The following is a 25,156-nucleotide window of genomic DNA, read 5'->3' on the forward strand; positions in this document are numbered from 1 at the left end:
GACAGTAGTCGTCTGAAATGCATCCAGCAAGAATTTATTTTTCTGTTCCTGAAATACCGCGAGACAGCACGGGATCGCCATTCGCCACTTCCTCAATGTGTAAACAGAAGCGAGTAGTTGCACTGCGAGTTCTTCAGTACAAGAAGACATGTGAGCAAGTACGTTTTAAACTATATAATTTCGTTTTTATTTCGTTTATTTTTTCATTTTACGAAGCATTTGCCGTTTGTTTGCATTTACATTTACATTTATTGTTGGTAACTCCGTAACGTTTAGAAAGAAGTATAAGTTTACTGATTAACTACCATGCTAGTTAGCCAACGATAAACGGAGCTCTATTTATGTAACTCTATTCTGACAAGTGCATATATCATTTTATTGTACTGTTAACTATTACTTAAATTCGTAGGTGATAGAAATGTAAGCTTAATAATAATATGTAAGTGAGCAAGTTCATGTCATCTTTCCAGGTGAATACAACTTGTTTTGTTCGTATTAGAAACATTTCACAAAAACTCCAGCGTGTGTGCTGTGATGGGTTCTGCTCAGTGGCTGATGAAATGGAGACTAAAGGAACCGACGAGGTGGACAAACTGAAGTCCAAGTTCATGTCAGCATGGCACAATGTGAAATACAGTATGTCAAGACAGATCTCACATGTCACTGTTAGGATGTTGATATTCCTTTCATCTGACACCGGAAGTCTTTCATTTTCTTCTCGCTAAAATTATGTCTTTGTTCACACATGCTTGCATATCACTAAACATGATTGTTTGTTTAATACATCTATTGTAGGTTGGGCTCTTAAAACAAAAACTGCCTTCAGCCGTAATTCTCCTGTTTTCTTGTTGGGGAAATGCTATCATTTCAAGGCTGTGGGTAAGAGAGTAATTTGACTCACCCAACATTTTGCACTGACTGCATAACCTTTTGTAATGTAATAATCACTTTAGGCTGTTTTAAAAGAAATATTGCTGTTTATAGTTCTTATATACAAATATTCTTATCTGTTGTCCTCAGATGACGAAAGCCCTACTGAGAGTAGTACTGCTGATGCATTAGATGATGCTGATGATGTTGTCACAGGTAACGTTGATGGATTTCGAAGGGACTTCACCTCACGAGTTTGGTTCACCTATCGAGAAGAACTTCCTGCCCTTCCAGGCTCCACCCTCACTTCAGACTGTGGGTGGGGTTGTACACTCCGCGCCGGGCAGATGGTTTTGTCCCAGGCTCTCTTGCTTCACATTTTGGGTAGAGGTGAGATTGAGTTGTGAGTTAATGATGAGTAGACACACTGAATCTGCCCACTTTTTTATTTTATTTTCACTTTTTCTGTAAACATTGTAGGGGGTGGAATTACAATATAATGGGTAAAATCAAATGAAAAATCATGCAGGAGAACTGTAGAATTGTGTGAATGATTAGCGTTCCAATTTTCTGTGGCAATATGCAAATCATTCTTCTGAGTATTGCCAGGCACCAAATTTGGCATACTCCCTTTAAGTACCACAAATTAAGTTGTTGATTCTAATAACTGTCCAGGTGAAAGTTATAGTTCTGATGCTTCAGCATATCCCAAGAAAAACAATTCTTAGGTGTTGTTTAAATACATTTTGCCACAGTTTTAGAACTGAAGGGGTTGAAGCATTCATTTGACTGTTCGCTTTAAGAAATTATTCTGAAAAAATTGTTCTGTTTAAAGTTTTAATTGCAGAGGTTGGATATTTCAATATCAGATATTGTCACTTTCTAATGAATGAGCTCTCATGATTGACTGTGGGCAGTTTTGTCCAGTTAGGTGAAAGGCCCCAGCATTTGCCAGTTTAATACTATCATTCAAAAACAACATTGAAGTGTCACCAGTGGTCATGTCTGTAATGAAATGTCATTATAGAAATTTCTACCTATAAAGAGGTTAATGGCTAATAAAATATACTTATTGGCCAATTACAGGCCTTGACACTTTGCAAGGTCATTATCTAAGGGCACCACAGACTGGTCAGCACCTTTATGACCCTCAGCTCTCCTACACACACTTTTTCAGTCACCCACCCTGTTTTTTGGATAAAATGTTGTAAAAGTGAAATACGTACTTCTTTGAATATTATAATTGAACTTTTGTGCATAGAGATCTACCCCCACTGTCTCAATAAAAGTCCAATTTTAATATGTCTGTGAAGTAGCTCAAAGAAATTTAGGAAAAATTATCAGAACTTCTGAAAGACACCTTGTTCCTCTATTTCTTAGTGCACTGGATGTACAAAAAGCATGTTAACCCTTTGGAATTACCTGCATTTGCAGTATGTATAAATTTGTCTTAAAATCTGGTTTGATCTTCATCTTAGTTACAATAATGAACAAACACAATGTATTTTAACTAATAACACAAATTATTTTATTGTTCTTGTACATATTCAATAGATCATACAAATGTTCACAGTGTAGGTTGAGAAAAGTATGTGAACCCTAGGCTAATGATGTCAACAAAAGCTACTTAAGAGTCAGTAGTTTGCAAACCTGGCATCAAATGAGATTGGATGTGTGGTTTAGAGCTACTTTGACTTTAAAAAACACTCAAAACATTTTGAGTTTGCTATTCACAAGAAGTATCTGTTGACATGGACCATACCTTGCAAAAAAAGTGATTTTAGAAGACCTTAGATCAAGAAGTTTTGCTTTGCAAGGAGCTGGAAAGGGTTACAAAGTTATCTAGAAGAGCTTAGATATTCATCTGTCTATAATTAGACAAGATGTCTATAAATTAAGATTATTTAGTACTGTGGCTACTCATCCTAGAAGTGGCCATCCAGCCAAGATGGCTAAAAGGGCACAATGAATGACAACGTGTTGGAAGCTGCTGCTTTCATACAAAAACATTGCTGCATGCCTGAATAATCCAAAGATCAACTTGATACTCCACAATGCTACTGGGAAAATGTTTTGTGGACTGATGAAACTAAGGATGAATTGTTTGAGAATAACACACAGCACTACATATAGTGTAAAAAAGGCACTGCATACCAACCTGAAAATATCATGCCAATGGTGAAGTATGACAGAGGGAGCATCATGAATTGGGTCTGCTTCAGGGCCTGAACAGCTTGCCATCATCAAGGAAAAAATGTATTCAGAAGTTTATCAAGATATTCAACAGGCTAACGTCAGGGTGGCTGTATGCTAACTGAAGCTCAGTAGAAGTTGGGTGATGCAGCAGGACAATGAACCATAAACATCAAAGTAAATCCAGCACAGAATGATAAAATAAAAAAATCCACCTGTTTGAATGGCCTAGTCAGAGCCCAGAACTTAACCCAATAGAGATGCTGTGGAACAACCCAAGAGAGGGTTGGCGGTTCAATTCCTGGCCCTCGTGACTCCACATGCCGAAGTGTCCTTGGGCAAGACACTGAACCCCAAGTTGCTCCCTTTGCATGGCAGCTCTGCCATCATTGGTGTGTGAATGGGTGAATGAGTCACAGTATAAAGCGCTTTGAAAACCAATAAGGTTAAAAAAGCGCCATGTAAGTGCAGACCATTTGTGTGTTGTTAGCTTAAGCACCTTGTGTTTGTCTAAACTTTTGACTTTGATGAAGATGAGTATATTGTATGACCAATTTATGCAGACAATCAGCTAATTCCAAAGGATTCACATACTTTTTATTGCCAGTGTAAATATTGTAATTTCTGAGATTGTTAACAAAATTAAGATTATAACTAATCGGTCTGTGCATAGTTAAGGCTGATTTTAAACTATGAAAGCAAAATGATACAGACCTCTCAAGAAATATGAATATTCTATGTTCATTAAAAGCCCATTGATATTGTGCACAAGCTAACTTTGAACATATGTTTTGCACAAATGTAGCGTGATCTGTTAAATAAAAGCCCACAGACAAGATTTAAAAAATATTTTAACATAAGCAAAACATTATAAGTGACTGAATGGCTGTTACTAGTAGTACTGTACAACCATAAATGCATCAATCCCCAACAATTGTGATGTCCCCATGTACATTTTAACCTCATTAGACCCCCCACATGACGTCTGTTTGCATTTTTGATTTATTTTTTTTTATTTGTAACTAGTAGCACCTAATAAACAAGCAAATTTTTTAGCAAAATAGTTATTCTAAAAATTGATGTCCACATATGTGGACAGCGGGACTAAGCTGTGAAAATGTAAGAAATACCAAGCTATAGAAAGTCTGATTTGTTTCATCAAATAGTTTATTATGTGTCCAAGAGTGTTGGTTTTTGAGATGTTATAGACATTGCAGCTGATTTCTAGAAAGATGAATACATCATTCTGAGTAAAAGTAATGGCCAGAATCATCAAATCACTGCCAATCATGTTAAAATAAAAGTTTTAATTACAAAATTCTGAATCTATACTGCCTGGCTAAAAAAAGGTTGCCATTTGGATTTAAATCAGCAGATACTTAAGAGCCTATTATTGGATCATTATTGCAGTGATTAATGTTTCAGCTGGCAGCAATTCTTTTAAACCTAACTGATGCAGTGTGTAGCTTCTCATTTCTCAAACTACCACGTCAGAAGACGTATCCCGTGGTTGTGGAATAGATGTTACTGTGTTTCAGAAGGGGCAAATTATTTGCAAAAAAAACATGATTTTTTTTATTTTAAGGAGATTGCTGAAATTACAGGAATTGGGTTAAGAACTGTCCAACGCATTATTAAAACCTGAAAGGATAGTGATAAACCATCAGCTTCGTGGAAGAAATTTGGTCGGGAAAAAGTCTTGAATGATCGTGATCAGAGATCACGTGGCGAAGTCACATCATAAAAAATTTACAGTAGAACTCACGGCTATGTTTAATAGTGAAAGTAAGAGCATTTCCAAATGCGCAATGTGACAAGAACTTGCAGGATTGGGACTAAACAGCTGTGTGGCCACAAGAAAGCCACTTGTTATTGAGGCTCATCAGAAAAAATTTGATTTGCTTGGGAGCATAAAGATTGCTTAAAATAAATGTTGCATAAGATTGTCGAAACAATGCCACGACGAATGCATGCCATAATCAAAGCTAAAAATGGTCCAACAAAATATTAGAGTATGCAACTTTTTTTTTTTTTGGTCAGGTAGTGTATGCACTGATTATCTGTCCCATGCCAGCCAAACATGTTGAGTGGTTCAAACATCATCTGCTGCCTGGAACTGAAATTTTGGTTGGATTTTAGGAGTGAATGTATTTAGCTGCATTGGAAAGTTATAGAATGCACCCTTGCTCCCTATTTAGTGAATGACTTAATCTCCAGTGTGCTGTCTGTCTGCACTGGTCTCAGAACAGTTTGAAATGCACCTTATTTTCATCCTAACTCCATATAAAGCCTCTGAAAGCAACTTTCTTCAGCTTTCAGATGAAAACATTTATTCTCAATGTGAAAATGCAGAGTAAATATATAGGAATGTATTACTAATATTAATGAATAGCACCTTATTGTACAGTGTTAACAAACAAAAATATAATTAAAATGAAGCGAAATGACCCACGGATTTGTTTATGTGAAAAGTTATTCAAAATAACAAGCATGTTTTTGGAACGTCTGTCAGAACACTGTTCCACAGACTCATCCGAGTACTTGATGTTTATCAGTGCACCAAAGCGCGAAAAATGAATGAAATATTTAAAGCAGGATATCAAACAAAACTAGAGCCACTACTCTTTAAAACCAAACAGGATTCAGTGAAAACACCTGAAGAGATTTCTTACCAGAGGCACTTTTGTTGGTTCTGCAACCATAGAAGCAGTTCAAAATCGACACCGTGTTGTGGTTACGTGAATCCGTGCGTCAGAAGTTTTACCCTTAAATGACTCCTTAGAGTATCCTGAACACTATGCAATGGGTTTAAAGGAATATTTCACCCAAAAATGAAAATTCTCTCATTCATTTACCCTGATGCCATCCCAGATGTGTATGACTGTCTGTCTTCAGCAGAACAAATATGAAGATTTTTAGTAGAAGATAGAGCTCTGTCACTTCATTATAATAGAAGTACATTTGATGGTCCATGTCATTTATGCATTTGGCAGACGCTTTTATCCAAAGCGACTTACAGTGCACTTATAACAGGGACAATCCCCCTGGAGCAACCTGGAGTTAAGTGCCTTGCTCAAGGACACAATGGTGGTGGCCGTGGGGATCGAACCAGCGACCTTCTGATTAACAGTCATGTGCTTTAGCCCACTACGCCACCACCACTCCTATAATAAGTAATCCATACGACTCCAGTCAATCAATAAAAGTGTCCTATAAAAAATAAATCGCTAATTAAAAAAAAAAGGAGCACATCGGAGCCCAGGATGGAAGTGCCGATTTAAAGTTAAAAACAATTTAATTATCGACTTTTTTCTTGCATAAGCCTATCGATTCACTTCAGAAGACATTCATTGATCGACTGGAGTCGCATGGATTACTTTTATGCTGCCTAAATATCACTTTTGGACCATCAAAGTGCTGGCACCCATGTACTTCCATTATAAGGTCCTGACAGAGCTCTATCATCTTCTGCTGAAGACAGACATTCATACACATCTGGGATGGCATCAGGGTAAGCGAATAATGAGACAATTTTCATTTTTGGGTGAACTATTCCTTTAAATGTATTTAAATTATGCATTGCATAACACAAAGTCAAAACCGCAAGACCCACGTGGTCACACATGGTTAAACACAAAGCTGTTTTAATGATTGGGTTTATTGAATTGAGTTTATTTAAATGCATCTGATTATCTCTGATCAAATAAATAATGGAGCATTGATGTATAGTTTTTTTTTTTTTTTTTTTTTATATGGCCATACAATCTGTTAAATTATTTTGTCACCAGACTGGACCTGGGCAGAGGCACTGACCCTGGAACCACTGGATACAGAGACATGGACCAGCAGTGCAGCACGGAAACTTGTGGCCACATTAGAGGCCTCCGTTCAGGGAGAAAGAGCACAAGTCACACAGCCTCACTGCTCTTCTCAGGGAAGGGCTGAGGAGGCTGACTCCTACCTGAAAGAGGCTTATCACCGCACCATTGTGTCTTGGTTTGGAGATGGACCTTTAGCCCAGCTAGGCATCCACAGACTAGTGCAGCTAGGGTTGACATCAGGAAAACAGGCAGGAGATTGGTACGGCCCAGCAGTGGTGGCACACATACTCAGGTACGAGGGCCTTATAGAAATAATTGTATGTGTATAACAATATGCCTTAATAATCACCCAGTCCTCATTATTATGTAGCATTACATAGTTATGTTTTTATGTTTCACTATAAACACAATGTTTAATCAGCACTGGAAAAGAAAATGTCCAGACCCAGAAATGGTGATTCTTTCACATTGATTTGGAAGTAATTTTGCAGCAAAATTAAAATGATAAAAGTGTTATGAACATTATAAAAATCTCTCTAATACCATCTTTCTCACCCTGTCATTCTCACTTCTACTTCAGAAAAGCTGTTGATGGGGCCACAGACCCGATGATAAAAGGCTTAAGTGTTTATGTAGCACAGGACTGCACAGGTATGAAATTTATGGAGGAATTAGCCCTCTGCTAATATTTCCTAACATTCAGCATAATCTTTATTATTTGCTAAGGATGAGATTATATTAGTACTTCAGTTACTGTTAAAAATGTAATGGAGCAAAACATTGTTTTGAGAGTTGATAAAAAGTATAAACACGTCAATCAAGTTAATAGAATTGTAATATTTGTGTATATGTTAGTTTCTTACATTTTCGAAAAAAAACTAAAAACATTTATAGCATTTTCTGCAAAAAAATGTATTTAATGGCTTAAAAAATGTCAAGTGGTGTAACCAAGTAAAAGGTGTTAATATACACTGCCTGGCCAAAAAAAGTCTAGGCTCAGTAAATGTTATGTGGCAATAAAATTAAGTCAGCTGAGTATCTGAATGTACTGAATGACCAGGTGATCCCATCAATGGATTTTTTCTTCCCTGACGGCACGGGCATAATCCAGGACGATAATGCCAAGATTCAGAAGTCTCAAATTGTGAAAGTGTGATTCAGGGAGTATGAGGAATCATTTTCACACTTGAATTGGCCACCACAGAGTCCTGACCTTAATGTGCTTGAGAAGACTTTACGGAGTGGTTCGAATATTCCATCGTCAATACCACTTTTAGCTTTTATTACGCGCACATTTGTCATGGAATTGTTTTGACAACCTTATGCAATGTCAAAACATTATTTCCATCCAGAGTTGCATTAATATTTGGCCGAGATCTTGTATTGATGACGGGAGAGTCGAACCACTCAATAAAATCTTCTCCAGCACATCCCAAAGACTTTCAGTGGGGTTAAGGTCAGGACTCTGTGGTGCCCACATTCATGTGTGAAAATGATTCCTCATTCTTCTTGAACCACTCTTTCACAATTTGAGCCCGATGAAACTTGGCATTGTCGTCCAGGAAAATGCCCGTTCTGTCAGGGAAGAAGAAATCCATTGATGGGATAACCTGGCCATTCAGTACATTCAGATACTCAGCTGACTTAATTTTATTGCCGCATAACATTTGCTGAACCTAGACTTGACCAATTAAAGCAACGCTAGATCAAAACCGTTATTTAAATCCAAAAGGCGACTTTTTTTTGGCCAGGCAGTGTTCTTTATTTGCTTGCTTTCTTCTTGCACCTTGAGTGTACAAAATGTATTAATTAAAAAATTACTTTTATACTTTTAAATATATTTTTCAAGGTTTTTACAAATGCCATTACTATTTAAGTCACGAGTATCAATAAGTTTTCTTAGGGATACTCCATTTGACCCTATCAACGTGTGTGTTAAAAATTTTTAAAATATCTGATATATTCAGAACTTTGCAAAAGTTTTAGACACTTAAGATGTTTCACAAAAAACATTTGTCTTAAGATTGTTATTTATATATTCAGCTTTTGTGTGTTAATAGGAAATATGTATTTTAGACTTCCAAATTTTGCAAATAGAACAGATTAAAATAGAAGAACAGGGAACCCTGCAACAGATGGCATGGCCCACACAGAATCCCCCACTGAGCATGTAGTCAGTCTGGGATTACATGAAGAGAAGAAGCAATCGAGACACACTAAATTTTAAAAGAACTGTGGTGAATTCTCTAAGAATCTTGGAACATCATATCGGCAAAAAACCGATGCACAGATACCAATTTTTCTCTTCTGATTCCGATATCAGAAATCTCAGTTTTGGACGATACCGATCACAAGCTGATACCAGTGTTGTTTTTTGCATAATCAGTTTAGAATATCTTCACAATATTGTGTGGAACTAATTGGGTGTACTCTTTAATATATAAAGAAACCCAAGCTTAAAACTATATATTATTTACATATTATAAATGTATAGCTTATTAAGAAACACTTGATTATTAACTAGTATACTGGATAATGTAGCAGCAAAATTAACAGTAATTCCAGTCTTCAGTAGAAAAGAAACCAGTGTTTTATTTTTGCCTTTTTTTTTTTTTTTTTTTATCTTTTTTTTCCCCAAATATTTTTCAACTTGCATCTGGACACTTTTTTGTTCAATTTAGTTGTAAGACATCAGTCCACTTATCATTCACGCAGTTATTATTTGGAATCCATTCAACTTAAATATTATTATAAATTGTAAACATATATTAATGATTACAATGATAATAATAATAATACATTGTTATTAATATTATTATTGACTTCTAATTCTAATTATAAAAACAAAAGTAATATATTTAAATCATGCACTTTTTAAACCTTCACGCTTTTATTTTGGCATTCTAAATTGTCCAGGAAATCCTGTATGTGTCTGTTTGTTGGCAAGTTCACAGTAGTTTAAATCACTTATTCAAATTCTGCTAAAATGCACCTCTGTTGCCATCCTAATGCATATTATAAGTGAACCAAACTTTTGAGCATCTACATCTGAGATGCTGTTCTTGAGTAGCGCACCGCTGTGAAGGATAAACATAGCCACGAGTGCATCACCAGCCTATGCGTGAGTTTATGTCAACAGAGCAGTACCATTCACTAACGTGCAGGCACTGCACATACTATATATTTTTACTTATTAAACACAGAGCTATCGCACATCTTCAAGTGGCTTTGAATAAAATGCATGAGTCATTTGAACTGCTTTAATCTGGTGTTTTTAATGGTTCTTTTATGTCATTTTTGGAGCTTGACCGTAACGAACATGACTAAAACACAGGATCGGATTTGGATCGGGCTCGTCAGACGATACCCAATCCGTCTAAAAGCTTCCGTATCGGAGCCGATACCGATCCAGGTATCGGATTGGTGCATCCCTAATAAAAACTGTGTCCATGTGTACCTTGGAGAATTGGTGCTGTTTGAAGGCAAAGTGGTCACACCAAATATTGATTTAGTTTTTTTTTTTTTATGTTTACTGGACTTTGTAGGTCATTGATTTATAAAAGAATATTTTTTTGTGGCATTATTTTTAAGAAATCCTCACTATGCAACATTTTTCACAAGTGCCTAGAACATTGTATATACAATACAAAGTGTATATACACCAATCAGCCACAACATTAAAACTACCTGCCTAGTATTGTGTAGGTCCCCCTCGTGCCACCAAAACAGTGGCAACCAGCATTTCAGAATAGCATTCTGAAATGATATTCTTCTCACCACAATTGTACAGAGCTGTTATCTGATTTACCGTAGACTTTGTCAGTTTGAACCAGTCTGACCATTCTCTGTTGACCTCTTTCATCAATAAGGCATTTCTGTTCACAGAACTGCCGATCACTGGATGTTATTTCGTTTTTGGCACCATTCTGAGTAAATTATAGGAACTGTTGTTCGTGAAAATCCCAGGAATGTGCTACATTAAGCATGGGGTGAAATGAGTGTCTGGACAAACTAACACCTAGAATGCCAAGGATCTGCAAAGCTGTTATTGGTGCATGTGGAGGATGTTTTGATGAGAAATCTTTGAAGAAGTTCTGAACATTATGTTCAAATTGTAATAGTAATTTTTCACGTTATTAATGTCCTGACTATACATTGTGATCAGTTGAATGCCACTTTGGTGAATAAAAGTACCAATTTGTTTCCATAAGAGCAAAATCTGTACATGATACATTATTCAATTTTTTTGGCCACCAGTGTATACATTTAAAACTTTGTATTAGAAATAAAAAAATTAAATTAAAAAGTCTGCTGCAGACAGCAGACCCAGTTTTGACCCCTGTTATTGATTTGTCTGCAGTGTACAGTGCTGATGTTATTGATAGCCATTTGGGGCAGACGGGCAGCCACAGTAATCCTCAAGGACTCGATACTGGATCTGCTCCTGGTAGTAGGGCTGTCATCATCCTCATTCCTGTGAGACTAGGTGGAGAGAAGATCAACACAGAATACTTCAGCTTTGTCAAGGTGAGCCTTTTTTCTCTACAACTGCTTTAATAACTAACTAACCCACACTGGTGGTTATGTATTCAAGTATAGTTAGATACATGTTGCTGCAGAAGACATGGTCATTGATGGCAATAACTCATTTTGTTAATTCTGCATAATTTTCAAAAACTTAATCTAGATCTCTTCAATTTCTAGTTTATGTATAAACCTATGCATATGATGAGAAAGAGAGAAATATTGGTAATGATGGTAAAACTGTGACCTTAAATGCTCTCTTCCTCTCTTCCCCAGAGCATATTGAGCTTAGAGTACTGTATCGGCATCATTGGCGGAAAGCCTAAACAGGCCTACTATTTTGTTGGATTTCAAGGTTAGTCTTTTATTCAGAATCATACTCTGTGATGTTTAAAAATAGACAAAGTAAATTAATGATAGATGGTTATACTGATAGAAGGCCAGCGCCATCAGGGAAGCTTATTTTTCCCAAACCCATCAAAATGCTACACCATTCATCAAGGATATCCCAAGTAGAAGGCATTTTACATGTCCATAAACAACTTTCATAGATTTCAAAGCTATCCAGTGGCCCCACTCTCCATCTTCAGCAGCCAGTGGAAACCTTCAGTTGTACATGTTGGTAGTCAATATTTACTCATTTACATTTTAGCCATTTGAAATACACTCCACAATGATGTCTAAATGACAAGCAATACAATCTCTTTGCCGGGCAAAGCCTACTGCATACATTCATCATATGCAAATTATGTAATATAATTGCGTGTTTGTAAAAGTAATTTCTTCACACCAAAATTTAACGACAGCCCCCCCCGCAGCACAACAAATGTGCTTGTACAACTGGAATTGATTCATACAGAGTTTTATCCATCCAAGCTTAAGAAGGCCTAAGAAAAATAAACTAGAGTTTGATTGTTAGAAGCCCAACTGAGGTAGTTGGCTTTGATCTACTCTGCATAGAAATATGGAAAGGATATGCATTAAAATAATCACTGTATTTTTTTGAATAACTTGTCTTATGTTTTGTCCTTGCAGATGACAGCTTGATTTACCTGGACCCTCATTACTGTCAGTCTTTTGTGGATGTCAGCACAGGCAATTTCCCTCTGCAGGTAACGTGGAATTACAAAACCTGACCGCCACACAGTGATGTGAATTGAATAGTTTCTGTACTTAAGGGTATGAATCTCAAAGTAGTCCTCCATGCTCAATTACTGAATGCAAGAGATTCACACATTGTTCTGAACTTTGTATCCACTCCAACATATTATATTTAGCTCCAACGATTTTATATTTCAGCATCATTATTTCATATTTTTATGCTTTTTGTGTGCTGAAAGAAACTTGACAAAAGACAGAAATATTGTTCCATACTTTTAGCTCAGCTGTCAAAGCCATTGTGATCTCAGGCAGAATCCATAATTTGTCTAATACAGTACATCAAAAAGTAAAAACATTCATATCTGCTATCTAATGGTTTCGCATGAACACACAAATTACCAATTTAGAACAGTACTGAGCCAATCTGTATTACGAGCTTATTACACTGTAGATGGATATTACGAATGGATACTTGTAATGCTTTAGTTGTGCAAATGGATCTTCTTTTGACTCCTTATAATCATTGATAATTTTTCTTGGTTAAAGTCTTATCATTGCCCATCACCAAAGAAAATGTCTTTCAATAAAATGGACCCAAGCTGTACAATTGGATTCTACTCCAAAAACGTTGAACACTATGAAAGAATTAGCAGCGAACTGTCAAAGGTGGGTAAACCAATCCAAAACCATATTTGTAATATATGTACAGCTGTTAAGAACTTGTGTTCCATATTTGTTGTTTTGATGTGTATGAAGACATGTTAAGTGTTGAAATGGAGCCGATTTTCCAATTTCACCACCCTTTAACCAGAGTAAATAACATTTTCACTTAAGCAGTAACAAGGCAGTTCTTTTAGATTTCTGTCAGCAGATGGCAGCATTTAACTGTTTAATTGGAAATGTTCATTTCATCTTGTATAGACTACTTTTAGGGGCAAATGTTGTAAATTCCTTTGTCCTTTTATAATGATTGAGATTTATTACAATTATATTGAACTTAATTTAATCAGTGTTAAGTCTATAACAAACTGTGTTTTTGTATGCCAGATATTGCAGCCTTCATCTAAAGAGAAATACCCTGCATTCACCTTTATGAAAGGACATGGAAAGGATTATGAGCTTTCGGTTTCTGTTGAAAAGAGAGAATGGCCTTTCATCAGGGACACAACAAAAGCTGGGGCAATATCAGGAGACTTTGTTCTGCTCTGAGAGATACCTTTGAGCCATCAACTCACAGCTCAAGTAATACTCTACAAATCAGGACTACTATTGTACATCTGGACCAGTCTTTCTTTAACACTGTGGATCTAAAATGTAGGACCCTATGCCACATTGATTATTCATGTCAAAAGGCCAAGTTAAAAGACTGAATGCATGCTTCACAAAGTTGAACACTTAAGTGAACCTATGTACTGTACCAATACCGATGTCAATACATTGTCCTTATCTAGTTCTTGGCAATATGTGCTTGTAAGGAAAGCATGATGTATAGAATTTTTTTATATAGTCTAGGCTCTGGAGTGCTCCATAACCCATCACAGATTATGGCCTCTGTCACACACTATATTGAAGTTCGGGTCCCTTTACTATCTAAACCTGCAAATATTGCAGTGCTTTTTGTATAAATGCAAAACATAAATTTCGTAATTAAACTAGAATCACATTTTTCCCTCTAGGTTAATATAGCTATTAAAAACAAACAAAAAATTAAAACAAATCAAATAGTAGATGTAGTTTCTTATTTGAAAGGTGCACATCATTATGAGATGATGGTTGATTTGTGTCATTGACTTGTGTTTTATGTTGAATGGAAGGATAATGTGCCTTCACTGTGGAGTAGGAAACACTGTATCACATAAGCCTGCATGCACAGCGAAAATAAACATGTCATAGTGCTTGTTTGGCAGTAGTAGCTAGATTAAAAAGGTGGGGGGGGCCTTCATACAATATTAATTGGTTTTATAATTTATTAACAGACGAATGGTTTAATGCTAATGTGTGAAATGAAGAATTTCAGAGCTGCTATGTTCTCATAGTATTCACGTGTCTCTATTATTTTCATAAGTTATGATGCAGGACATTAATTAGTATGAATCAAAGGCATAATTATTTATATAACTTGACTGTTTCATTTTTCCCCCCTTGAAGTTAGTGATAATTTCAGCAAAATTGTCAACATAAAAGAAGATATTTTACTTCCATATCCAGTTGTTGTGAATAACTTGGAAACACCTTGAAACCAAAGCACTTGACATGGAACAGAAATGCAACACTAGCTCTAGCACACAGTGTTAATACATTGTATTTAACCACCCTAATGTTGTTTTCTGTTATTTATGCAGACCTACTAATTCTACCATTTCAATGTTTCAGATTAGATTTGATAACCTTTAATACCACAGTGATTTTAATATCAGTTGATAAATCCATTTTGCACAATGAGCATTTCAGTTGTATAATTTGTTGATCTCAATGTACAATAAATCTTAAATGGTTGAACAGTAAAAAAAAAAAATAGAGTATAATAATTTTATTGTAATTACAACATGAAAGTGTTTTTTGTTTTAGTTTTTTACATTCTTTATTAAACAGCAAACTTGCTATTGAGTTCTTGTGAATCTATTAACTTATTTTCCACAACAAACGGGCAAGACTGCAAATGAAAATTACTTGTTAACTGCAACCCATTCAACCAAATGGAAAAAATCTGTATCCGTTAATTACGACATTTTCCAGAGGAAAGAAAATATCCTTCTATGGGACTCAATGTTGCCATGGTTAATTCTTCTGTTTCTTTTCCGTTTGAGCAATGCTTGTGCTATTTTCATGTTAAATACAAATTCTTATATTAATAAGGTCATGGCCTGCAATTATAGGCCCTGGTTGGGGGAACAAGATACCCTTCTGTAGTACAGAGCAGAAGAATCCACTGCCTGTGTTACCAGTGCATGTCTGGATGACAGAAGCATACGAGTACAATAAGCCCATCGTTTAACACTGTTTTCCATAGCTTGTGTCTGTGATCAGTAAATTCATGCTGGGCTGTTTTTAGGAAATAAGGCACAGAGGAGAGAGGAAAAGGGGGAAGTTCAGGACATCAGGGGTGAGGCAACATGATGGCCTTTCTGTCAGAGTTACATGAAAGGGCACTTGTGCTGGGATGCATGGCAGCTTTAAGGAGACTTTGTGTTCTGCTCGTTTTTATGATGCTGCCTGTATGAATATTTGATTAATGAGTCATGCTGTCCATGGGGGAGAACGCTATATCCCAGCAGCAGCAACAGGACCATAGCAGACCTCAGTGCTCTGCTGCCAATAGAGGCATTGATTCCTGCACATTCCTTAAAATCTAATCTGCTCTGCAGAGCGAATTCCACAGATGAAAGCAGCGGAATTCTACAAGAGGCTTCGTTTCTGCAGGCCCTTTGGATTGAATAAAGTTTCTATCTCTTTTGTGATACCCATTTTGACAAGATATGATATGACAAGGGTTTGCTGCAGGCTATAAGGGAGAGTGCACAGCCATCCGTGCTGAAAAGACAAAAAACAGTCAGTTCAGTGTTTATTCCGTTGTGCCTTCATTTCATTCTTTATATTTCTAAGACCAATTATTGTTGAAGACTGAGCAAAATGAGGCCATGCACCTGATCGTTTTCTGCAGATTTCTGAGGAAATGGATGGCAGCATAGCAGCATTCACATATTTTACACACTACTCAATGTCTTTTAAAGAGACTTTAAAGTCTGTGTTTAATACAAGTTATGCCAGAGACGGTTTTACCCAAGACAGACCATTTGTATTACAATGAATTATTTTTTTATTTATTTATTTTTTGTTCTTGATCTGAACAAGAGAAGCACAATTTATGATATTATTGTTGTCAGATTTTATGACTGATTTAAAATATGTTATTTGATCGTTATCTGGACCATCCATTTTGAAGATTTTGGTCTTTTTCCATTCAAGAAGATTGTAGAAGCACTAGCTGTACAGTATGTGTGTGTTGCTTGTATCCATATAGAAAGAAGCTGGCCCGGAGCTTTCTCAAGATGGCAGCTGACTGACTTGCTGAAACATACTAAAAAGGGACTTTGGTTAACTCAATCGACAGCATTTGTGGCATAATGTTAATTACCACAGAAAATAATTTCGACTGGCCCCTGTTTATTTTAAATAAAAGAAAGCCAGAACAGTAAGTCACATACAATGAAAGAAAAATGGGGCCAGTCCACCAATGTTTATAGTGTGATAAAATCAGCTACCGAGATTACAGGGTTTACTACCGTTATGTTGTAATACTAGGTTAGTGAGAAATTTTATCATTAAATGTAGCAGCCAGAGTGGTGATGAGAACCAAGAAATATGATCATATTAGCCCCATTTTATCATCGTTAGAGTGGCTACCTGTTACATTTCGTATTCGAATTTAAAAATTCTGTTAACGACATACAAAGCTTTTAATGGTCTAGCTCCACAGTACTTAAGTGACCTAACATGCTATATTCCATCACATTCATTACGATCGCAAGATTCTGGCCTGTTAATAGTTCGTAGAATATAAAAATCCACAAAAGTAGGTAGATCCTTTTCATATTTGGCTCCTAAACTATGGAATAGTCTCCCCAGCACTGTTCGAGATGCAGACACACTCTCTCAGTTTAAGTTTAGAATAAAGACTCATCTATTTAGTCACGCATACATATAATTTATCCTCCAACCCACAATTAAGCTGCTTTAGTTAGGTCTGCCGTAACCAGAAACAGTGATCATGATCTATAACTCTGCAATAAATTTAATTAATATTATTTTATTTGTTTCCCTGTCTCAACCTCAGGACTCCTATCCTGAGGTCACCAGAACTGGCTGGATCCAGCTCCATTCCTGCTTCATGTTGGACTCAAACATCACTTCAGTCAATTACGATGGACTTCAGAGGATGTACTGATGCCAACTCCAACCATAAGACATGAGATACGTCATATGCCATTGCCTGAACCTTAGACTTATAGACCTCACCGAAATAGCTGGAAAGGTTGAACTGCGATAAACCTCAATGATCTCTGCCTGCATCACCTCGGTCTAATGATGGACTACATTCTTGAAATGGAAAACATTTACTCTCAAATAATTGCTAACAAAACACTTCATTAGCCAATTAACAAGGACAAATGCATCTATGTGAATAATATGTGCAGTTAATGTGCAGTTAATACAGGATGGACTTTAAAGACATTAGTCATTAATCGTACAGTTCATACAAAATCTTTCTTTAAACACTGGCCCTTAACCCTTACTTAGTTTGCTAATTTTAAACCATGACTTGCACTATACATTAGTAATATTGGCATTATATTCATGTTGTATAGCCAGAGGGGAATTGGCTCCCACAGCGAGTCTGGTTTCTCCCAAGGTTATTTTTCTCCATTAACCAACATCTTATGGAGATTTGTGTTCCTTGCCACAGTCGCTTTTGGCTTGCTCACTGAGGTTATAAATACAATTATTATTTAATTACTTATTTTTAAACACAATTCACAATTGTATTTGATCAAACTACACAATGATGACTCATAGACATTACAGTTTTATAGTCTGTTAATGCCTGATCTTCTGTAAAGCTGCTTTGAAATGATGTGTGTTGTGAAAGGCGATATACAAATAAAAATTACTTGACTATCGCACTAAAATCTGTTGATTAACCTTCAATTGTATTGAACCTGGTAATTGTTAAAACTTTTCATTTACATAGATTTAAAATTTTACCTCACTAGACTAGAGCACTAACAACTCCTTCCAAAGCATCTTGGTGCAGTGGAGCTTAGACTAGTTCATTTATTCTGAAGATTGCCACTTAATTACTTGTGACTCTCTTGTGCTTCTTTTCTGTAGCACTAAAGGTTCCATCCAAAAGAGACAAGGAGAAAGGGAGCTCCACATGACAAATGACCTTGGACACATAAATGGGAATTTCATGCCACCAGCAGTAGATTACTAGAGCTAATCTTTGTCAGTCTCACAGTAACAGGTGTGCCAGAGTATTTATTGTGATACCAGTGTTTAGTGTGGTCCCATGATACCCCACAGACTTCCAAACAAACCCTGTTCAGAGCTACATTTGGATGAACTCATTTAATAATGTCCACAAGTATTCTCAAATCACACATATGCTTTCACGTTTCACGAGAGGTGTGTATATATGTGTCTTTGAGTAGAGGAGTATGTTTTGCCATGAGGTGGCAGGGTAAGGTATCTTGCACCAGGTGACATGCTCTGTGATTTATTCCCATTCTAGATATGTGGAATGCAGGGAATCTTCAAACAAGTACATGATGTACATGATTATCCTGGCATTTTAGGAAGTTACATTTATCATCTTACACATGTAAAGACTTCTGTGTCTGTGTTTGCATGTCTGTGTCCCAGTTTTCCATGACAAAGTAAATTCCTTAAAACAGTGGTTCTCAACTGGTGGGTCACAACCCAAAACTGGGTGGCTGGTCTGTTCTGATTGGGTTGAAATAAATAATGCTAAATACAACCATATAATCAGAAATTGTAACAACAGCAATATAAATAGGCTTATCAACCATTTAAAAGAGGAGAAATTGCTTCCCATAACTTTTGTTGCTTTCCAAAAGCCATTTATCCAGCCCATTGCTGCATTATTTTTGTAAAAAATTAATCTGTAACTTGGTAGAAGCTAGCAGAATTACAACATGACCATACGGTAAATCAATATGCTGGTCCGATTGTAACCTGAAATCACCACATTCTGCCAACTTTCTGACAAGCACCATCAGTGTTGGGTGTAATGCATTACTAAGTAATTAATTACTGTAATTAAATTGCTTTTTCATTGAAAAAACGTCAATTATGGGATTACTTTTAATTTTTCAGTAATTTCATTACGGTTCCTTCTGATGTAATTGCGGTAAATACTGTATCGACTCTAGATCAATTCTATATAAAACAATAATTTAACGTCTAATGTTAAAATGTATGTTTTCTAATTTATGCAGACCTCTTAAATTCTATTGCCAGTTCATTAATAATTTATTTGATTTTATATTATTTATTTGAAAGAATTAAAAGAACAGTTTCACATCTATCCTTGTATTTTTCATCTGGTCGAGGTTGATCAGGGTTTTAGAAAGTAATAAGTAATGCAAATACATTTTAGAAAGAGTAACTAGTACAGTAAAATAATTACACTGTAGAATATGTAATTAGTAGTTAGTAATGAATTACTTTTTTAAAGTAACTTACCCAACACTGAGCACCATCCCTTTCTCCCAAATGAATAACAAGTGCCATCCTCCATTAGACATTTTTGCATCCATTCAAATGTGTAGATCTTTCCCTGTGACTGTTGAATACAATCACTGAGAAACAAGTTCCCCTGGAAACCAGGAAACAATCGTTCTCACCCCGAGACACAAGTCCAGGTCCCGTGGAAACCAGGAAGTAATTGCATTCACATAAACAATAGTGAGCAAAATTCTGAGGTTGCATTTTCGCTCTAGTTTTACTTATTTACTCCACTGACTTGGTTTGAGTTTATGCATTCTTTTTGACTGTATTACATCATTTAAAACCAAAACTACAAACTGACAAAAAATATATACCTTCAATGTACTGTAAGTCACTTTGGATAAAAGCATCTGCCAAATTCATACAATTAAAAGTAAAATGTAAACCACCATGTGGACAATTCACCTGGGAACTGGTCAACAACATTTCCAGCTTTGGCCACTGGGGGCAGTGGTTTGAATTTTGGTAAGCAGAGATCAATTTCAGCAGCAGAATTTTCTATCTCCTGTTGCCAAATTTACAGTGTGATCAGTTTACAAATTAGGTAAATGCCTATGTGGATAGGTTGCATAACTTGCACTCATCTTCTGAAAATAAACCAAATTAAGACAATTTGACCCAGACTACATTAAAGGAATAATCCAGGTTCAGTACAAATTAAGATCAATCGACAGCATTTGTGGCAAAATATATTTTGACCAGTCCCTCATTTTCTTTAAAAAAACATTTTTTAAAAAAGCAAAAATTTGGGTTACAGTGAATGGGGTTAATCCATAAATGCTAAAACACTCACTTCATAAGTATAACAACAACATTTTACATAGTGTGATAAAAACCACTTGATAATGTTTTCTGTGTTCCATAAAAACAATGATTAAACAACTTCACAGCTTGAATAATACACAAGTTTTAACAGAAGAATGAATGTAGGGGCTTTTATAAAATTTTAAGCTTCACATTTTTGCATTTAAACAAAAATGTGCCCCATACACTTTCATTGTAAGTGCCTCACTGTAACACATATTTTTGCTTATTTTTTAAGAAAAGGAAAAAACAAGTCAAAATAAATTTTGTGGTAATCAACATTATGCCACAAATGCTGCTGATTGAGACTAACTTGTATTGAACCCGGAACATTCCTTTAAATATGGGTCCATGAGTAAATCATACCTGCTCCCATTTCATATTCAGCCAATGTCAATAACGTTAATGCTAATAATTTTGCATATTTTTGAGACAAAGCCGTTCATGGGAATTTTACTAAATTGCCATTTTTGATTTTAAGATTTTTCATTGATGTCCAATGTAAGCAAAGTCCTGAAGCAAAACCACTTATTATTATTCATTATTTTAGCTACTATTAGCTGTGAAATCGTTATCAGCAATGGTGGCGAAATTTAAAAGCTCACTGCAGCCTCTTTGGGTTTTTGCTTACCACTGAGCAGAGTGCCCAAGCCCTCCCTCAGGTAAAGTGTTCTTGTCTTTAGCCAGCCAAAACCCCATTCCCCTTCAACATGACAACACAGGCCGCCTGCATTTGACATTTGGATAACAGATGTGTGTGTCTGTTTTCATATGCCTTTCAGGTGACAGGACATCACAGCGGCTGTTTCTTGAATCTCTTGAGTGATACGGAGCAAACACTTACTTCCTCATTCCCCTCTCCTCTCAGGCATGACCGACCCCCTGTCACGATTTACTAACCAAATCCATCCAGAGCAAATGCTGGAAAGCAGGGGATATTGCCTGCTGTTGGGCCTGTCGAGTCAGCTATGTGTGCACCACAGTTGAGATGGAGGTTTTCAGGGGGGTTGGAGAGGATCACGAATGCACACACAGTCATTCATTCCAATGAGAGGAGACACTTTCCACCACAAAGAGGCAGAACATCTATCTCACAGACATTCTTTTGTCATCTAGTGTTTCTTTACACACATAAAAATATATCCAAGGTCTATTGTTTGCTGCACACTTTGGTCAAAGTTAGAACTGTTGCTAGAACAATTAAAAATACTTTTCCCAGAAACACAGATGGAATCATGTCACTTGTCTCATTGCCACAGGCTCCATATGGAAACAAGACAGTAAAATGCTCTCATTAATTAACAGGAATTACAAGAGTGAATAAACTTAATCAGTGGCTACCTTAAAAAGTGAAATTGATGTCACAATGAAACCTCTACAATACAGGGAAAATGAAGTGAGATAAAGATATATTGTTCTTTAGGAATCTTCGGAAATAGGAATGGTTGTAAACAGCAAATTTGAGATGCTAAAATCTGAAAGGTTTACATATGCTGTAGAACCAAACCTTTTCCCAACAATTACATAGCATTTCTCATAGAGAATAGATATGGTAATATTGTGATTTCCAGTCCTAGAAAAGCCCTCTAAATTGAAAAAATCTTGAAAGCAGTGGAAATTTCTAAAGTGAATATATAATATTATTTTTCTGATTTTCCTCTGCTCTAATAATGTCTCATCAGCTGGACATTGCTCATAAGTAGAGTAAATCTTTCTTGCAAGCCATAATGATGTCTGTTTTGGGAGCAAATAGTTCTTTTGATTAAGTTCAGGTCAATAAATTGGTATAAAACGAATAACAAATGGATCTGAAAGATTTATGTAAATCGGTCTGAATCAAAATTAATAAAAAAAACAATCTTTATCTGGTAATAATGAATACCCAGCAGCCATATCAGCCTGGAGCTCAAGGCTGGTTACCCACTGAAGCTAAGAAGGTTTGAGCCTGGCCAGTACCTGGATGGAAGACCTCCTAGGGAAAACTAAGGTTGCTGCTGGAAGAGATTTTTGTGTGGCCAGCAGGGGGTGCTCACTCTGCAGTCTGTGTGGGTCCTAACACTCCAGTATAGTGATGGAGACACTATACTGTAAAAAGGCATTGTCCTTTGGATGAGATGTGAAACGGAGGTCCTGACTCTCTGTCCTGGCCAAGTTCCCCCATTGGCATTTATCAATCATGGCCTCCCAATAATAATACCCATACATGAATTGGCTATATAACTGTACTCTCTACTCCACAAACATGTGGTGAGTGTACTGGTGCAGCTGCTGTTGCTTCACCCATGTGGAGGAGTGTCCCCTCTTCAGGAAGTAAAGTGCTTTGAGTGTAGTTTAAAAAAAGAGCAATACAAATATAACATTTGTTCATGGAAAAGTAATTGGTTAAAAAAGGTGGAAACCCTGGTTGTGATATAAGAATCTATTGGCATTTTTAATCATAATTAATCAGTCCTTGGTGCTAAATGGTCATTACAGCCATGTTAAAATATGAAACACATGTGTTCCCACCCAGCTAATAAGTTTTGGTTCCAGAATGTTCTGAGAACAATTGTTATTATTGATAAAAAAAATAAAACCTAAAAAGAATGTTCCTTGAATGTTCTCACCAAAACAATAATCAAACGGGGGAATGTTGAGGGTAACATTTTGTGTTTGCTGGATACACTAAAAAAATCCTGTTGTTTTTTTAAAAAAAGAAAACCTGTCAGCTGTGGTTGCCAAAATAATCATGTAAAAAATACAGTGAAAATGTATACAACTTTACATAACAACCTGTACATTTTACACTGTAAAAAAAATCCAGTTAAATTTACAGTAAAAAAACTTCATAAACTTGATCTTATCCTTAACTGTAAAAATCTGCTTTTTACTTTATAAGGTATTGTTAATCACATAAAAATTACAGAAGAGCACATGATGACATGAAGTTCTCCAACAGTGGCTCTTCCAGGAGCAATGACCAGTAAACATGTTGAGACAGTGCTCAGTGTCACTCACACAAACACTAAACACCATCAAGGTTACACATGTGAAATAAAAATTAGGCAGTAAACAGGAACTAAACTCACTTAACACCATCAGGATAACACGTGTGAAATTAAAATTATGCAGTAAACATGAACTAAACTACTTTAAATATAAAACAGATCATCCCGATGTTTGGAAATGATTTAAAAAAAAAAAGAAGAAACATAACTACTCCCATAAAATATAATGAAATATGATGGGCCATGCAGGGAATAATTGGAACGCCCAATTATTGATTTTTAAAGTAATTTTAACAATAATTTACTGTTAAAAAGTACATGTACATACATTAATTTACCATTAATTATACAGGAAAATCATACTTTTACATCAAAACTTTGTAAAGAAAAAAAAAGATTACAACATTTTATTGTAAAAACTACTGTATTGTCTTTTAAAATATATAAAATAGGTTTACTGAATATTTTTCAGTTAATACTCATTAATCAATTAACATTTTACAATTAGAAATTTTAACAGTAATCAAGTGTATATCATTATGCAGATACCACAGAAAAACATGCTATTGTTTACATGCAAGGGACAATATCTTTCAGTAGAAGGATGTCACATAATTAAAAAAAATCAATTAGAAGGATCTTGTGGCTGTGCTATATTGTAGTCAACACCTTTTCGTGACTATGGTGTGGCCTCTCATACCTTATTGTTTAAAATAGGCTTATGCATAAATTATGCTTTGATGTAAGACATTACATCAAAATTATTTTAACATGCAGAATTATTTGTTGAATGTAAATACAGGATGGATACGCTCAGTTGAATTCAAAATACCCTTTTCACAAAGGGGAATAAAATGGCATCCAACAACCAAAAGGGGGTTAAAAAAGGTCCAAAAACATTTATCTATTAATGAGCCATTAGTCTGTGTGCAGCTGAAATATTGGCCTTCTCAACTCTTATACCTATATACTAAAAAAGGCCATTTAAAATTATTCAGTGGTCCTGTGTGGGGGCATTAATTTTCTGTACTAAAAATATATTTTTAAAGCAGGTCTTCTGCACTACTTTTTTGTGTGCAATGCATAATGGATTTTCATCTAATCCATTATGGCTGTGGCTCCTTTCCTCACCAAGGTTTTGTCTTTTTTAAATGAAGTTTTAATAAAGCATGACCGAGGGTGTCCAAGGTCAATAATAATCTGCTTCTCCCCAGGTACAGATACTTGTGCTTAGTTAAGCATAATATCTGTCAGTCATAGACCAGTCATCCATAATGTCTTAGGAGGCAAGTGAAGGCTGAGGTGATCTAACAGAAATGTTTTTGTGTGTCAGTGTGTGTGTGTGCTCAGAGTTGTTGACTATTTTTCCCTTTTGATTGGCATGTAAGGTCGACATTTCCTGTTAACAAGTGGACAAAGAGGCTCTCTTCATCCCCATCATTTACAGTGTGTGACAGCTTTGAGGAAAATATCTCTATGCATCAGGAATAGGTTGAGAGATAAAGAATAATAAAATGAATAAAAGAAAATGGGCAAGAGATTACT

General features: G+C 35.9%; 1 protein-coding gene across 3 annotated transcripts; it reads left to right on the forward strand.

Moving 5' to 3' along the window:
* The first annotated feature begins 99 nt into the window (after nucleotides 1-99).
* LOC127646520 (cysteine protease ATG4C-like) lies at nucleotides 100-15,100 on the forward strand. Of its 3 annotated transcripts, none has more exons than XM_052130248.1 (11): nucleotides 100-158; nucleotides 471-636; nucleotides 796-879; nucleotides 1,021-1,260; nucleotides 6,852-7,176; nucleotides 7,465-7,535; nucleotides 11,245-11,411; nucleotides 11,685-11,763; nucleotides 12,444-12,520; nucleotides 13,056-13,175; nucleotides 13,557-15,100. In XM_052130248.1, exons 2-11 carry the CDS (start codon nucleotides 561-563, stop codon nucleotides 13,716-13,718), a joined length of 1,401 nt encoding a protein of 466 aa, XP_051986208.1. In that variant the 5' UTR covers nucleotides 100-158; nucleotides 471-560; the 3' UTR covers nucleotides 13,719-15,100. The 3 variants fall into 3 exon arrangements, with proteins under 3 accessions (XP_051986208.1, XP_051986210.1, XP_051986209.1); XM_052130250.1 differs by having other exon boundaries at nucleotides 1,087-1,260; XM_052130249.1 differs by having other exon boundaries at nucleotides 102-158; nucleotides 500-636.
* The last annotated feature ends 10,056 nt before the right edge of the window (nucleotides 15,101-25,156 follow it).

The sequence above is a fragment of the Xyrauchen texanus genome, chromosome 7 (assembly GCF_025860055.1).
Source record: "Xyrauchen texanus isolate HMW12.3.18 chromosome 7, RBS_HiC_50CHRs, whole genome shotgun sequence".
Taxonomy (NCBI): Eukaryota; Metazoa; Chordata; class Actinopteri; order Cypriniformes; family Catostomidae; genus Xyrauchen; species Xyrauchen texanus.